The sequence below is a fragment of the Physeter macrocephalus genome, chromosome 11 (genome assembly GCF_002837175.3).
Source record: "Physeter macrocephalus isolate SW-GA chromosome 11, ASM283717v5, whole genome shotgun sequence".
Classification (NCBI taxonomy): Eukaryota; Metazoa; Chordata; class Mammalia; order Artiodactyla; family Physeteridae; genus Physeter; species Physeter macrocephalus.
Window position 1 is genome coordinate 45,579,594 of NC_041224.1, and position 14,535 is coordinate 45,594,128.

At 40.5% G+C, this 14,535-nt stretch overlaps 1 protein-coding gene across 1 annotated transcript in view; it reads right to left on the minus strand.

Moving 5' to 3' along the window:
* Positions 1-6,276: 6,276 nt before the first annotated feature.
* Positions 6,277-14,535, minus strand: part of MYO5C (myosin VC) — a 111,101-nt gene continuing 102,842 nt past the window's right edge. Inside the window, exons 39-41 of the mRNA XM_024128939.3 lie at positions 9,438-9,612; positions 8,855-8,935; positions 6,277-7,385 (exon numbers count right to left, since the gene is read on the minus strand). Of these exons, the coding sequence (XP_023984707.1) occupies positions 7,233-7,385; positions 8,855-8,935; positions 9,438-9,612 (409 nt within the window). The 3' untranslated portion in view covers positions 6,277-7,232. The remainder of the gene's footprint in view (positions 7,386-8,854; positions 8,936-9,437; positions 9,613-14,535) is intronic.

The following is a 14,535-nucleotide window of genomic DNA, read 5'->3' on the forward strand; positions in this document are numbered from 1 at the left end:
AAGGAGAGGGAGCTGGATTCGGTGACGTGTGGGCACAAGCAGAGGGTGATGACTAGGATGTCTCCTAGGTTTCTGTTTGGGAGGCTGAGGGGTCGTGGTGCCGCTGTTGGAGAGGGAGGACAAGGGGGTAGAGGTGGGAGGGAGCAGCCATTGTCGCCGAGCCAGTTTCCAAAGAGTGGGCCACGTCAAGGGCAAAGAAGAGAACTGCTGAGCATAAAGGTATTGGGGCACTGGTCTGAACATTTGGAAGAGCCCAAATTGAGAGGGATGTATTTGTGGGGCAGGTGGCAGTGGGGACACCGCTGAGGGGGAATGTCTACCGTGCAGAGGTCACCATGGGGCTGGGGAGAGAATGGGCAGCTCATGAGTTGGGGTGGACTCCTATAGCCAAGGGCCGGCTGGCAGAGTTCTTGAGATCTCTGAGGAACAAAGGAGTAGAGGGCAGTCCCCTAAGGATGAGAGATCAGGAGGGAACCAGCTACTGATCACCTCGAAGGGCTGGTCCCTGACGTCTCACAGCCACCCTGGGAGGGAGGAAGGACATCCGCGTTACCGCAGAGGAAATGCTGAGGGATTGAATGAGATCGAGGTCAGTGATGGAGCCGGAGTCTGTATGTAGCGGGACTCCACAAGGTTTACCACAGAGCTAGACCATCAAGCCACTCTGCTTTGTCCCAAAGAGCGAGTTAAAGACTGGCAAAGGGCCCGCCCACTCGAGCCTGGCCCGTGCCGGGGGCCTAGTAATGTTGCCCACCTCCCAGTCCCCCACTGCTCAAACCTGCTAAGGCAGCCAGTCACGAGGTCGTGCTGAGGACTCCAAGTAATAGCATCAGGAAGGTAAGCCCTGGATTTATTCAGCAAGGGAGCAACGTCATTCAAGTGGATTATTCCAGCATTTGCGCTTCCAGAAGTAGGTCAGAGAGACAAAGTACAGCAGGAAAATCAGCTAGGTTAAGAGACTGCTATCATGTTCTGGGGAAAAGGAAATGAGCTCTGGACAGAGTAGCAGCTGCAGGAATGGAAGGCGAGAGGAACCCGAGGAAGCAAGTGCAGAAGGATGACTAGGAATTATGGGAGATCGACCCCTACAAAGAGAGAAGTAGAAAAATTGCCACACAGAAAGACAAATCTCGTATGATATTGCTTACATGTGGAATCTTAAAAAAAGGGGGTACAAATGAATTTATTTACAAAACAGAAGTAGAGTCATGGATGTAGAAAACAAACTTATGGTTACCAGGGGATAAGGGGTGAGGAGGGATAAATTGGGAGATTCGAACTGACATATACACACTGCTATATATAAAATAGATAACTAATAAGAACCTACTTTATAGCACAAGGAGATATATATATCCTACTATATATAAAATAGATAACTAATAAGAACCTGCTGTATAGCACAGGTAACTCTACTCAGTACTCTGTAATGGCCTATATGAGAAAAGAATCTAAAAGAGAGTGGATATACGTATATGTATAACTGATTCACTTTGCTGTACAGCAGAAACTAACATAATATTGTAAATCAACTATACACCAATAAATATTAAAAAGAAAAGAAAAATTGCCAATATTCCAAATCTGGATAATTTTTTTCTCCCAAACTGAATTTTAAATTTTTTCAAATTATAAGAGCTGTACATGTTCATTATAAATAATTGGAAACAGAGGAACATGAAGAAGGAAAATCAATCACCTACATGCGCTGTCTTAACAAATAACTGACCTGTGTTAGCATTTTATGTTTTCTTCTAGTATCTTCATAAGCACCTATGTGTATATATTTAAAAAATTGGAATTACATGCCATACGTAATTTTGAACTTTAGTTTTTTGCTTAATAGTGTTTTCGCCTTTGCATGTCATTGCATATTCTTGGAAAACGCCAGTTTTTAAACGGAGACCACAGATTTTGAATTATATCAACCTTAAATCATATCGCATAGCTAGCATTTTAGATCTGGTTGGTTGAACATGGGCAAGCTACAAACTAAAGTTGGAAGATTATAGTATTTGAAAACTATAAACAGTATACATGGTTGTTGTAGAAAGTTTGGAAAAATCAGAAAGGTATAAGGAAGAAAACAATCACCTATAACCCCATTGCCCAGAGAGACTCCTTTTCACATTTCGGCGTATAGAAGAATAGATTTTTAGGACCAGGGGTCATACTGATCATGTACACTGTTTATACTTTTACATCCTGGTGTTTTTCATTTATATTTATAACATGGGCTGAATTTAATTTCAGTACATTCTATTGTACTTATTGACAATAATCCTTTTTATGACGAGGGAACTTTTCAAGCTAGAGCAAATGCTTCAATGGGCATTTTAACAAGAAAAAGATAAAAATACCCCATTTTAACAAGTTTTGACATGAAGTTGCTTTGCAGTAGGAGTTCCCTAACCCTAAGGCACGCCCAAAATTTCTTTGAAATGTTTCACTTAAATAGATGTTGCAAAAAAATCACCAAAACCCCCACTACCCCATGATTATTTTTAAAAAGTCAGTGCCAAGATAGAAAATCAAAAGTGAAAATCCCCACTATCTGCCCTGCACTCAATTCCCTGAGTTTGATGGCTATTCTTCCAGACTTTTCTGATGCCATAGATAAAGCTTTGTTAGTTATATAAATGAAGCTGTTAGCTACTTGCTTTTTCACCTAACTTATTGTGTTAGTGCTTACAGAGCTATCTATTTTTTGGTAATAGCTTCAGTATTATTTTATCCTATGGAGTAATGGAGTATCATAATTTAATAAACCAACCTCCTACTGTTGGATATAGAGGATATCACCAGTTTTCACTTTAAAAATAATGCTTCACTGACCCAATTAAAAATGGGCAAAAGTACCCTCAGACTTTGCTGGTGGGAATGTAAAATGGTGCATCCTCTGTGGAAAACAGTTTGGCAGTTACACAAAAAGTTAAATAGAGTTGTTACCAAATGACCAAGCAAATTCACTCCTGGATATATCATATGTTCACATAAAAATTTATACACGAATATTTGTAGCAGCACTTAACACAAAAAGTGGAAACAACTAAAATATCCATCAACTGAGGTATGGATAAAGAAAATGTGGTCTGTTCATACAGTAGACTCTTATTTGGCAATAAAAAATAATGAAGTTCTGATATGTGCTATATCATGGACAAACCTTGAAAACTTTATGCTAAGTGAAATAAGCCAGACACAAAAGGCCACAAATTGTGACTCCATTTATACGATAAGTCCGGGACAGGCAAATCCTTAGAGACAGAAAGTAGATTAGAGGTTACCAACAGGTGGGGGAGAGGGGGCTGGGAGTGACTGCTTAATGAATACGGGGTTTCTTTTTTGGGGTGATGGAAAAGTTCTGGAATTAGATAATGTACATTCTTGTGAATATACTAGAAACCTCTGAAATGTATGCTATAAAACAGAGAGTTTTATATTGTGTGCAATCATATCTCAACACAAATTATTTTTTAAGTGCGCAAAAGACATGGACACTTCACAAGTGCAGATATTCATATGGTCAATAAACAGATAAAGAGGTGCTCAACATCATTAGGCATCAAAGAAACGCAAGTTAAAACCACACCGTGAATCCACTACTTACCCACCAGAATACCTAACAGTAAAAAAGACTGATGATGTGAAACGTGGGTGAGAATGTAGAGAACTGGACCTCCTCTGCTGGTGGGAGGATAAATTGGTAAAACCACATTAGAAAACTGGTTGATAGGACCTACTATAGCTACACATACATATAATTCTATTCCTTGATGTATACTCAACAGAAATGCATACTTACATCCTCAAAAAAAACCCCATGAACAAGAATGTCATAGCAGACTTATTCATAATAGCCCCAAACTGGAAACACCCAAATGTTCATCAGTATACACTAGAAACATAAATTGTGATGTTTATGTAATAAAAAAGAATAAACTGATACATATGGCAGTAAATGGATAAATCTCACAGACTTAACTAAAATTATGTAATGTTTAGTGTCAGAAACCTCTGTCTATTCCATAAGCTGCACTCCAAGGTTTACGCTAACATGTGAAATGTTACGTGGGTCAGTTTTTTTTTAATATCTCTTTTTTTGGAGGCCGCACTGAGCAGCAGGTGGGACCTTACCCCAACCAGGGATTGAACCCCGTGTCCCCTGCAGTGGGAGTGCAAAGTCTTAGCCACTGGACTGCCAGGGAAGTCCCATGTGGGTCAATTTTTAACAGATTAAATAATTGTAAATATGCTTACTTTTCCCCTGATGCCAATACTAAATATATTTTGAAAACAAAGCACCTATTTCAAAAGATATGCATGTGTATTGTGGAAAAATTAGAACATACGGACTAACTACCATACCACCCCTCACCCATACTCTTACCACACAGAAAGACCACTGTCAACACCTTGGTATGCACACACCTGAACACTTTTCTGAGCATTTAAGGAAGCCTGAGTATTCTAATTTAATGTTAACACACACATACCTTCCAGAGACTCAACACATGGAACCGATCAGCAGAACGGTGAGAAGTTAGAGCTGTAGCTCCAAGTGCTAAGGCAATTGCATCCCGTCTAACTAATCTCCTTACCTGGGCTTGACAGCTCAGCTGCTCCCTTCCTTCCCACCTGCAGCTCCGTGTTCACGTCTGAAGCACTCACTGCAGTTCGCATCACTCACTCACCCCTTGAACCTTCTGACCATCCATGCTGCCAGGTGCCCTCAGAACCCCCGTTGACCAGTTTCTAGGGCTCAGTTCTCTGCCCTCTGCAGGAAGCAGAGTTCAGCAGGTTTGACCCCCGTAAATTCAGACCCCGCTTTAGTGAGCAACCCTGACATTCACCTGTAACTGAAGGTTATCAGCAGCTCCTGCCTCTTCACAGTCCTCACCCCACCAGCACCTCGTTGTTTTGGCCACTCTTGCTACATTCAGCTTTGTAGAGCTGATCAAGACTGTGGGGGCGAGGGCTCCCCTGCCCCCTTCTCCGTGCATAAACTTTTCAGGCTCTGCAGGTCCCGCCATCTCCAAACAGGATCTACTCCCTCCCAGGACCGAACCCTCACAAGCCCTGCCGCCTCCAGTAGGGCTTTGCCCCTGCAGTTCTGCTCGCCACATCAGGATGACCACAGGGATAAGCAGGATGTGGACCTGCTCCCCAGGAGCTCACAGGGTAGTGGAGGGAATGGCCAGCGTTACTGTCTTACAGCCCAGGATGAATGCTGTAAAACAGACAGGAGCCCTGAGTTACGGGTGCCAAAAAGGAAGGGTGATGGTCTCTTTGTGGCATAGGGGAGACCTGGAAGGGGCATGGAAAAGGCAGTCCGTGTGGACCAAAACCCAGCCAGCTCTCCACCAAGTAGCCCCTCATTCTGGCACAGTCTGGGAGCCCCAGGTAGACAGAGCCTGAGCCAGGACTGAGGGCATATTTACTTCCTCTCTAAAAAATTTTATATATGTTTCATAAGATATTATGAATCTATAAAAATTCTAGCATCTTCAAGTATGACCCTTAAAGAAAGGCATAAAACTTGTACACTTAAAAAAAATGTAATCTCCTAGCAATTAAAGGAATCTGACCCAATTCATTTGGTAATTTATTTTATTGATTAAAATGTCACAAAGTTCTACTTCTCATTTCTTCATATACAATGTATCTAAATGAAGTAAATTCAATCATTTGTAATATGAAAAGACATTGCATATTAGTAGGGTGATGTTGCTTCATAATCATGTATTATTTCCACTCCTAAGATACATGCCCATGTTACAGAATCACAGATATGGCCTGTGACTTTGGGGTGGTGCAGAAGAGGCCACAGGCCAGGAGTGCTTATCAAATGATGTTTTATGCTCTGAAAGGAAGAAAGGAGAAAACTTGGGGGGAACAAGTAATAGTTCCCACAAAACTTGGGAAACAGATTTCTCAAAAGGAGGACCTGACAAAATTCTTCAGTTATTTTTATGAGAAAATCTTAAAACATATTTGAATGCTGATAAGATAGAGAAAATCATCTATGTTGCCTTTTCAAACTTATTTTTTAAGTTATTGTATGAAAGATATTAAACAATGAAAAATTATGGCAAATATGCTGGCAGATAAAATTTAAAGAAATCTTCTGGAGGAGATGATAAATGGCATGGAAATTAAGCTATATTAGTTTTTTTTGTTTTTTTAGTAAATTTATTTATTGTATTTATTTATTTTTGGCTGTGCTGGATCTTGGTTGCTGTGCGCGGGCTTTCTCTAGTTGCAGTGAGCCTGGGTCTTGGTTGCTGTGCGCGGGCTTTCTCTAGTTGCAGCGAGCGGGGGCTACTCTGTTGCAGTGCGTGGGCTTCTCATTGTGGTGGCTTCTCTCGTTGTGGATCACGGGCTCTAGGTGCGCGGGCTTCAGCAGTTGCGGCACGCGGGCTCAGTAGTTGTGGCTCACGGGCTCTAGAGTGCAGGCTCAGTAGATGTGGCGCACGGGCTTAGTTGTTCCGCGGCATGTGGGCTCTTCCAGGACCAGGGATCGAACCCGTGTCCTCTGCATTGGCAGGCAGATTCTCAACCACTGTATCACCAGGGAAGCCCTGATATATTAGTTTTAAATGGATATATACATAAAAATACTTCTGTGATTAATTTCAGATTGAATATTCTCTTAAAAATTAGAGGGGCCTGAAATAAATATTTTTTTCTGCAGCAGCATTCTTAGTAAAAAGAGTTGGTGAAACACCTCTGCCCCCATCAAGCAGGCGTGGGGCGAGAGGACTCTAACAGGCTGCCCTGGCCAAATGGGATTATTTGGAAGACTCAGCCCTAGAACCCATCTGTGGCTTCATAAATGTATCTGGGCTTCACACGAACTTTAGAAAACTTAGGATAAACTGTGTCCCTGGGTCTCACTCCCTCTGGGTGGACCCCTGTCACAAAATAGATCTAGACAAGAGGCACCTGGCAGAAAATACGAGACTTGCAGGAATTCTAGTAAAAGCTGGCTGAGATTCCAAAGGTAGCAGTGGCCTTTCCAACCTCAGCTGGTGTGTGTTAATTCTTACAAGATGACAGTGGCAGCACCATCACCACGAGCAAGAGAAGATGTGGCCCATTTGGGAGAATTCTTATTTTCTTCCTCAAATCACATTCCAAAGCATTTCCAGTTCCAATTAATAAGCCACATCCCTCTATTTGACCTTCATTTAGCTTTTGAAAGAAAAGTGCATTTATTCTCTTTTTTCCTGCTATAATCTATTGAGAAAGCCTAGTTTGAAACTGCTGGGGATCTGGATCATTTCCAGAGCATGTGGAGAGGGGGTAAAAGGAAATGTGACTTGAAAGAGATATTTGGTATCCAACATCAGGTGTGATGAATCCTCTCGGCTATTGAGGAGAGCCTGAAATGAGAACCAGAGGAAAAATGAGTAAGGAAACCAGGGCATTCTGCTTTATGGCTGTCTGGAAGCCAAGAGCAAGGAAAACACAACTCTCCAGCGAAAAACTCCTTTCAAAATCATGTGAGAGGGCTTCCCTGGTGGCGCAGTGGTTGAGAGTCCGCCTGCCGATACAGGGGACGCCGGTTCGTGCCCCGGTCCAGGAAGATCCCACATGCCGCGGAGCGGCTGGGCCCGTGACCCATGGCCGCTGAGCCTGTGCTCCGCAACGGGAGAGCCTGTGCTCCGCAACAGAGCCTGTGCTCACAACAGTGAGAGGCCCGCGTACCGCAAAAAAAAAAAAAAAAAAAAAAAAAAAAAAAAAAAAAAAAAAAAAAAAAAAATCATGTGAGATAACACACAAAAGGGTTTTTCAACAGCACAGCTCCAAGGTGAAATGGTTTACCCAGGTCTTCCAGATCAGCTCTCATGAATACTTAACTTGCTCTGTTTCACTTCAGAAGTTAATTTCCCACAGGATGAACTGACTGTAAATCGATCTACTTTCTATTCTTACCTATTCTCATGGCATAATTCTAAGACCAAACACGAGTGGAGCTCAGTATTAAATTTTTATTGCATTAATATTTCCTTTTAGTTCAGTGGTTTGCAAACCTTTTTGGTTTCAGGACCCCTTTATACTCTTAAATTACCAAGGACGCCAAACAGCTTTTGTGCATGTGGTTATAACTACTGATATCTATCATATTAGTAATTAAAACAATAATTTTAAATATTTATTAATTCATTAAAATAACAAGCCCAATACATGTTAACATATTTTTATTGAAAAACAACTATATTTTTGAAAACAAATCAAAAAACTAGTGAGTAGTGGTACTGTTTCATAATTTTCAAACTCTTTTAAATGTCTGACTTAATATGACAGGTGGAATCTTGTATCTGCTTCTGCATTCACCTCTAGTGATATGTTATTTTGGTTGAAGTGTATGAAGAAAAGTCTGCCTCATACAGGTATGTGTTTGGAAAAAGGAAGACTTTGCAGACTCCCTGAAATCACCTCAAGAATCCGCCCCCCCACCAAGGACCCTTGAACCAAACTTTGAGAACTGCTGCCCTAGTTCATTGGGCAAGAAACTTCAGGGATTAAAATAAGAAAAAATGGGTACACAGGTTCTCTCTTTCCATTCAGCCTCTGCTCCCTTGCATATACTCGAAGACTGATGAGAAACAAGACATGCTGAAGGAACACAGAATGTGAGTCACAGTTTTGGTGTTTTTGTTCCCTTCCCACCAGGGCGAAAATGGGTTCTGAAAACAGGGAATTTGACAGGGAAAATTCCTGCTGCTTTTCCTGGGTGCCTTTCCTTTGTATATTTGGTACATGTACTTTAATCCTGAATTTCTATAATGGTAATTAAACAACACTGTCTTATACTAAAAATTAAAAGGCACATCCTTAAGGATCTCACCTGTACTTTGCGAACAAAGGATGGAGTCACTCTTTTCTCGAAGTCATCTATAGGTGTGTATGAGTTAAGGATCTTTATGATCTGCAAACAGTACATAAGATGGTGTGAGGCCACAGAAAAGGACAACTCTGTCCATGAAATAATGGTTCCAGTGGTCTGGGAACAGTCGGGAACCACAGGTGGTTCTTTTAGACTGTAATCTGGCTCTAGAAACCATGTGTTATTTTTTTCCAAAAGAGAAAACAAGCTGAGAAGAGCTTGGACATCCTATAATTAGATTCCCTTAAGAGAATTCCCCATTTCCAGCCTCCTCCCCCACTCCTGCCCCCTCTCCCCACACATACACATATGTGAGTATAGTGGGCAGGGAATGTGTCATATGCTCTTTTATGTTTTTAAGGCCTAGAGTTAGTATTTAATAAATGCTTGTTAGATAAGAGGGCAGCCCATGGGAGATATGTATGCTCCCCAAAGAGCACAGAGAGATGCAGATGCACCCCACAGCTGGCTAAGCCAGGAAAGGCAATGCCAATTACATGATCTGTGGGTGAAGATCAGGGAGACACTCAGCAAGCCTGGTCACCTGCACAGCAGACAGGGAGGTACAGCATTCGGAGATCTCCTTGGCATCGCTGTCTGTGGTCTTCTTGACCTGAAGCAACCAGGCTGCCTGAGAGAGAGCTTCCAAGGTTTCCCTGGCCAAGCTGTTCTGCAAATTCTTATCTTTAAGCCATTCTTCTAAGTAGCTGATGTTGCACCTGGAGTAAATGCCAGAGGAGTAGAGAACAGGGGTGACCTGCTTAGAACACTTTAGGGGAGGGCGCCGAATCCTCCAGTGTGTCCCAGCATGGTACCAGAGCTCACTGAGATCCTTAGGACTACAGCCCAGCAGTTTCTTTATTTGTAACAAGACGGGGTTGGTCCAGATGATCAGCTCTCACGATCCATGGTTCTAAGGATCATGATGGTCTAGGGTGAGGGGCCATAACAGCAATAAACTTTGGAGAAAATCTGAGCAAAGAACAGTGACTACAATAATTTATAATCTATTAAAGTACCCTTAATAATAGATTTGAAAATATATTAAAGGAAAAAATCATAGTGGTATTTGAAGAGAAGACTTACATTGGTATAAAAATTGTTTGATCTCTTTTCCCAAATCAGCAGAAAATTTTCAATTGGTAGAGGCTTTCTTTTAGTCCACTGGGGTTTTTATTCTTGTTTCTGTCACTGATTATCATAGGTTTATGAGTTAAGAGCCATGGGTTTTAATCCCACCAATCCGTTGTGTAAGCCTGGAGAGTTACTCAACCTCTCTTGGTAAATCAGAGTGTTGAGAACACTCATACATTGCTAGTGGGAATGTAAATGGTACAGCTGCTAAGGAAAGCAGTTAGGCAGTTCCTCAAAATGTTAAACATAAAACTACCTTCTGACCTAGCAACTCCACTTCTAGGTACTTACTAAAGAGAACTGAAAACATGTCCACGCAAAAAATCATACACAAATGTTCACAGCACCATTAATCATTATAGCCAAAAAAAGAAAACAACCCAAATGTCCACCAGTTGATGGATAGATAAACAAATTGTGGTCTATCCATACAATAGGATATTATTCAGCGATAAAAAGGAGTGAGGTACTGCCACATGCTACCACAGGGGGGAGCTATGAAAACATTATGCTAAGGGAAAGAAGCCAGTCACAAAAGACAACATATTTATGATTCCATTTATTTAAAAAATGTCCAGAATAGGCAAATCTATAGAGAAAGAAAATATATTTGTTGTTGGTTAGGTTGAGGGGGAGGGGACTCCCCATTGGGACTTGGGTAGGGGATACGAGTGGCTGCTATTGGGTGTAAGGTTTCTTTCTGGAGTGATGAAACTGTTCTAAAATTACATTATGGTGATGGCTGCATAACTCTGTAAATATACCAAAACCCACTGAACTATACACTTTAAATGAGTGAACTCTATGGCATGTAAATTATATATCAATGAAGCTGTTCAAAAAAACTGAGTGTTGAACTAGGTGATCTCTAAGGTCGGTTCCAGCTCTGACCTTCCAGATTAGCAACTCCCCATGGGTTATAACACTGGGACAATAATGCTGAATTAATGTATTCTATAGGGATGTAATGAGTGTGAGATACCATCTCTTGCACTGGTTACCCCCCCCTTTTTTTGCAGTGTCAGTGTTGTCCCACTAGTTCTTATTACAGTAGATTCCTAATGGGAATCTACTGAATTTTGAGCATGTAAATCCTCCCACTCAAAACTCTGTGCTGGAGTTCTGGTTCTTGGTAAGATGGAGCGAGCACTCCATTTTGTTTCTCCCACTGAATGCAGCTATAAAACCTGGATGGAATGCCCGGAACAGCTATGTGAGGACTCTGAAAAGTAAACAGTAGCAGGTGGACTGGGAGAGAAGACCAGAATTTGAAGTATCTCCAAACTGACAATGAGTTTACCAGTATCTTTCCCTCTGCTATTCATTGGCCTGAACTCAAAGCAGCCTGAAACTCAGTAGTGGGCATGGGTGCCAACAAAGAGCTCCAGCAGGAGCCCTCTAGTTCTGGCTCAAGGTGCTGGAAAGGGGTGTCCTAATGCTCTGAGAGAGGGTGGAAATTCTGTTTTTCTTTTTTCTCCTTTTCCTTTCTTTTTCTTTATTCTCTCATGTGCAAGCCCCAAACAGTCCTATGGTTGTGGCAACAGGGTCCAGTAGGAAATTAAAACTCTGAGAGAGGCGAACTTTCTTCAGTTGGAGGAGCTGTGGCTCAAGAGGACGGCGTGAACTCTCCTTGCTCTTCCTCTCACCACTTGACCCCAGGTGGGGACATTTGCTGGAAGTGCGCCACACAGTGAGCTAAGTGAAGCCCCAGTTTTCTGTCTGGAGGACCAAAGAGGGGATCCCCAGGTATCTGGAAAGTACCAGGGGTATTGTGGAGAGGAGGAGCTTGGGAAAGTGACCCTTAAAGTTATTTATGAACTCTTGGACACACCCCTGAGCCCAGGGATGGATCTGACCCTCAAGAGCACACATAAACTTTGAGGACTAAACTATAGGATTGCACACCACCCAAGTTTCAGACTGGCCACTGTGTGTCACACACAAGACAAAACCAAATAGCATTACAAAGGCTTTGAAGACAGAACTGACAGAGGAACCACAACCTGCAGAGCCTGAACCCAAGTAAGCTGATTATCTGATAAAAGTATCAACATTCTCCATAGGATTTAAAGACTCAGTGTCTCATAGTATAATAATGTGTCCAGAATACAATTCAAAATTACTTGGCATACGAAAACCAGGAAAATCTTAAGTCACATTAAACAAGGCAATTATAGTATCAACTCTGAGATGACACAGATGTTAGAATCATCTGACAAAGACTTTAAAGAAGCTATCACAAAAATGCTCCAAAAAGTAAGGACAAACTATCCTGAAATACATGAAAATATAGAAAGCTTCAGAAAAGAAACAGAAGATGTTTCAAAAAAATGGAAATTTACAACTGAAAAATACAATAACTGAAACAAAAGAACTCACTGAATGGGCTCAATAGCAGAATATAGATGGCAGAGAAAAGAGTCAGTGAACTTCAAGGGATCAATAAAGACTTTCCAATCTGAAAAGTACAAAGAACAGAACTTTAGGGATAACAAAATAATGAAAGGTCTAACATTTGTGTCATTGAAATTCCAGAAGGAAAGGAGAAAGTGTGATGCAGACAAAACATTTGAAGAAATGGCTGAAAATGTCCCACATTTGGTGAGATCCACAAACCTAGAGTCAAGAAGCTCAGAGAAGCTCAAAGAGGCTAAACCCAAAGAAATGCACACCCAGATGCATCATAATCAAACTGTGGTAAAGTAAACACAAAGAAAAAAAACTTGGAACTCAGCCAGAGAAAAGCTATGCATTATTTATAGGGAAATAATAATTCAAATGACTGTGCGTTTCTCATCAGAAACCATGGAAGCCAGAAAAAGTGGAACATTTTTAAACTGATGAAAGAAAGGACTGTCAACCCAGACATTGGCAGCCTATAAAAATATACTTTAGGAATGAAGGTGAAATGAAGATATTTTCAGAGGAAAGAAAGCTAAGAGAATTTATCGTCAGTGAACCTGCTCTAAAAGGACTACTAAAATAATTACCTCAGCCAAAAGGAAAATGAAATCAAAATGAGATTTGGGGGGAAAATGAGACTTGAAACATTAAAAATGAAGGAATAACAGAAATGATAAGTACCTGGGTAAATACAATAGACCATTCCTCTATTAAGTCCTTTAAAATATGTTGGATGGCTTAAAACAAAAATTATAACATCGTCTGGCAGTTTTTGATGTAGGTAGATATAATATATAAGACAACAAGCAAAGAGGGGAAAGGGACCTATGTAATGGTAAGGTTTCTACATTCCACTTAATGTGGTAAGATACTGATTCTAAATGACTGAAAAAGGTAAGTATGTATACTGTAATTCCTAGAGCAGCCATTAAAAAAGATACAAAGAGATACAGTGAAAACACAATAGATAAATTTAAAAGGGGTACCAAAAATGTTCAAAGAACCCAAAAGAAGACAGAAACTGGAAATCAGAGAAATAAAAACCAGAAGGAACAAATAGAAAATAACAAAATGGTAGACTTAAATTTGAGTATACCAATAATTACATTAAATTTAAATGGTCTAAAAACCCCAATTAAGAAGCACAGATTGTCAGACTGGATGAAAAAATCAAACAAAAAACTGGACCCAATTATATGCTGCCTACAAGAAACTCACTTCAGATATGATACAGATAGGTTAAAAGTAAAAGGATGGAAAAAGACATACTATGAAAACACTGACCCAAATAAAAAGTAGACTTTCAGACAAAGTAGACTTCAAAGCAGAGAAAATTACCAGGGAGGGACAAAGAGAGATCCCACATAATGATAGGAGGGCTAACTCACCAAGAAGACATAACAATTCTTAGTGTGTATGCACCTAAAAACAGAGCTTCAGAAGACATAAAGCAAAACCTGACAGACTGAAAGAAGAAATAGACAACTCCATAATTATAGTTGGAAACTTCAACACTCCTCTCAGTAATCAGTAGAACTAATAGACAGAAAATCAGCAAGGATACAGAAGAAATGAAAAACACCATCAACAAACTGGGTCTGATCTACATTTATAGAACATTCTACCCACCAAAAGCAGAATATACATTCTTTTCAACCCACTGCATGGGGAAGATTCACAAAAATAGACCTGGGTCACAAAAGCAAATATTAACAAATTTTAGAAATCATACAAAGTTTGTTTTTTTCAATGTAAAAATATTTATAAGTTTTTGTTTTTTGTTTTTTAGGCCACGCGATGCAGCAAGTGGGATCTTAGTTCTCCTACCAGGAATCGAACTCATACCCCCTACACTGGGAGTGTGAAGACTTAACGACTGGCCTGCCAGGGAAGTCCCAAAATATTTATAAGTTTGTATTTTAAAAATAAACCTGGGAAAAAATGCATAAATAAATTAATAAATTCCTACCCCCAACATCTAAAAAAAAATAAAAATAAAATAAACCTGGTAAAGTCTCGGGCAAAGTGGGATGGTTGGTAATTCTAGTATCACAATCTATGGTATATGTTAACCTGGATGTACCTTGAGATTTTTTTAAAAATTG